This window comes from Cyprinodon variegatus, unplaced genomic scaffold, assembly GCF_000732505.1.
Source record: "Cyprinodon variegatus isolate N-32 unplaced genomic scaffold, C_variegatus-1.0 Scaffold88, whole genome shotgun sequence".
NCBI classification, from domain to species: Eukaryota; Metazoa; Chordata; class Actinopteri; order Cyprinodontiformes; family Cyprinodontidae; genus Cyprinodon; species Cyprinodon variegatus.
Genome location: NW_015150541.1, coordinates 397,507 through 399,165, shown reverse-complemented (window position 1 = coordinate 399,165; position 1,659 = coordinate 397,507). Strand labels below are relative to the sequence as shown.

The 1,659-nt window shown below is 38.9% G+C and overlaps 1 protein-coding gene across 1 annotated transcript in view; it reads left to right on the top strand.

The window, feature by feature from the left end:
- fpgs (folylpolyglutamate synthase) overlaps positions 1–1,659 on the top strand; it is a 24,058-nt gene that overhangs the window by 2,254 nt on the left and 20,145 nt on the right. The window contains exon 2 of the mRNA XM_015373554.1: positions 179–293. Coding sequence (XP_015229040.1) covers positions 179–293 — 115 coding nt within the window. The remainder of the gene's footprint in view (positions 1–178; positions 294–1,659) is intronic.

Below are 1,659 nucleotides of genomic sequence, written 5' to 3'. Positions count from 1 at the left end.
CGGCTCAGTTTTTTAAGGGTAGTGTAAACGGGGTATAAGAGCTGCTCTGAGTTTTTCCTTCACATCAAAGTCATTAAAGTGCCCCATTAATATCGATCATTGTGGGTTTTTTAATTTTTTTTTAAATGTGAATAAAATCGTCTAATTGGATAATTTTCTTGCTCTGTTTCTGCTCCAGCTCTCCTCACCTGGTCCAGGTCAGAGAGAGGATCCGAATCAACGGCCAGCCCATCAGTAAGGATCTCTTCACTAAATACTTCTGGCAGGTTTATGGACGGCTGGATGAAACCAAGGTGAGAACAGCCGGAAACATTTACTTTTTTTCTCACCAGAGATGCACCAATCAGGTTTCTCTTAATTCATTCCTATGAACTGCTGCTGTTAAAATAAACAGAGAAAAGCAGTAAAATGCGTAGCAGAGGTTTTAGTTTCTCTGATTTTTCTCCTCCTGTTATTAACTCTCATAAAAGAAAAGCTGCTGTGATTCCTCCAAAGTCCAAATATGGTTGAGGTTTTCACTGGGATGTTTTTAACACATTTGTAGTATTTGATTTGCAGATTCAGATTCTATTTGTCATTGAAGCTTTTAGCAACAAGGAGTGAAGTGATGCAGAACCAGAACAAATCTCCTCGGGTCAGAATGTGATCTGCATGTGACTGCACGGGTTCGTTCATTGGAAACGTTAAGCTTTTCATTTCCTCTCGCTTTAAAGTAGAGCCGGACAATTAATTGCATTTGCAAAATAATCGCAATTTAACAAAACATAGTTTTCAATTTGCAGAGCCAATCAATTTTATTATTAGATTATGTAGCTAAATTTATCCTTCCAGCCCTTTAGCTGGGGGTAATATGCTTAAAGTCTGTTTGCAGACGCACAGGCGGGGAGAGAGGGGCAGCTAGCATGCAAATTCATGCAAGCAAGTAGAATTGATCACCTGACAAAAGGTTACAGTAAAGTCCTACAATAAAGGACTCTGGACAAGCAAGCTTTCCAGGTCATGAAAAAACTGAAACCCTGTATTGAAACATTAACATGTTTGGTTAATGCAAAGGAAAACCAAAGTAAAATCACAACTGCAATTTTGATTTTTGGCTAAATCATTCAGCTTTGCTTTTAAGTGAAGCACTTTGATTCAAATCCATGCAGCCTGCAGCTGTAAAACTGGACGTCAGGAGGTTTTTCTAGTTGTTTCCGTCCATCATGGTTCAGAAGAACAGCTCCAGAAGCTCAAACTTCAATGTTTAGATATTCAATTCTGTTTGTTTATTTAGTGCCAATTCACAACACATCATCTCAAGGCACTTAACAGAGACATTTCAACCAGATCATCCAGTCAGATTGGTTCACAGTTTTTTAAGGAAAACCACCTGATTGCATCGACTCATTGACTAGAAAGCAATCCCTAACACAAAGCATGAATGTAGCAACAGTGGAGAGGAAACAGAACGGAGAGTTAGAAATTGACTTAACAAATACTGCAGAATGGGAGAATAGAGATAGAATGATGAAAAAGGGGTCCCTATGTCCTCCAGCAGTCTAAGCCTATAGCAGCAGAACTATAGAGATAGCTCAGGATAACCTGAGCCACTCTAACTAGAAGCTTTATCAAAAAGGAAAGTTTTCAGTCTACCATTAACCCATCACTACCTTCTATCAT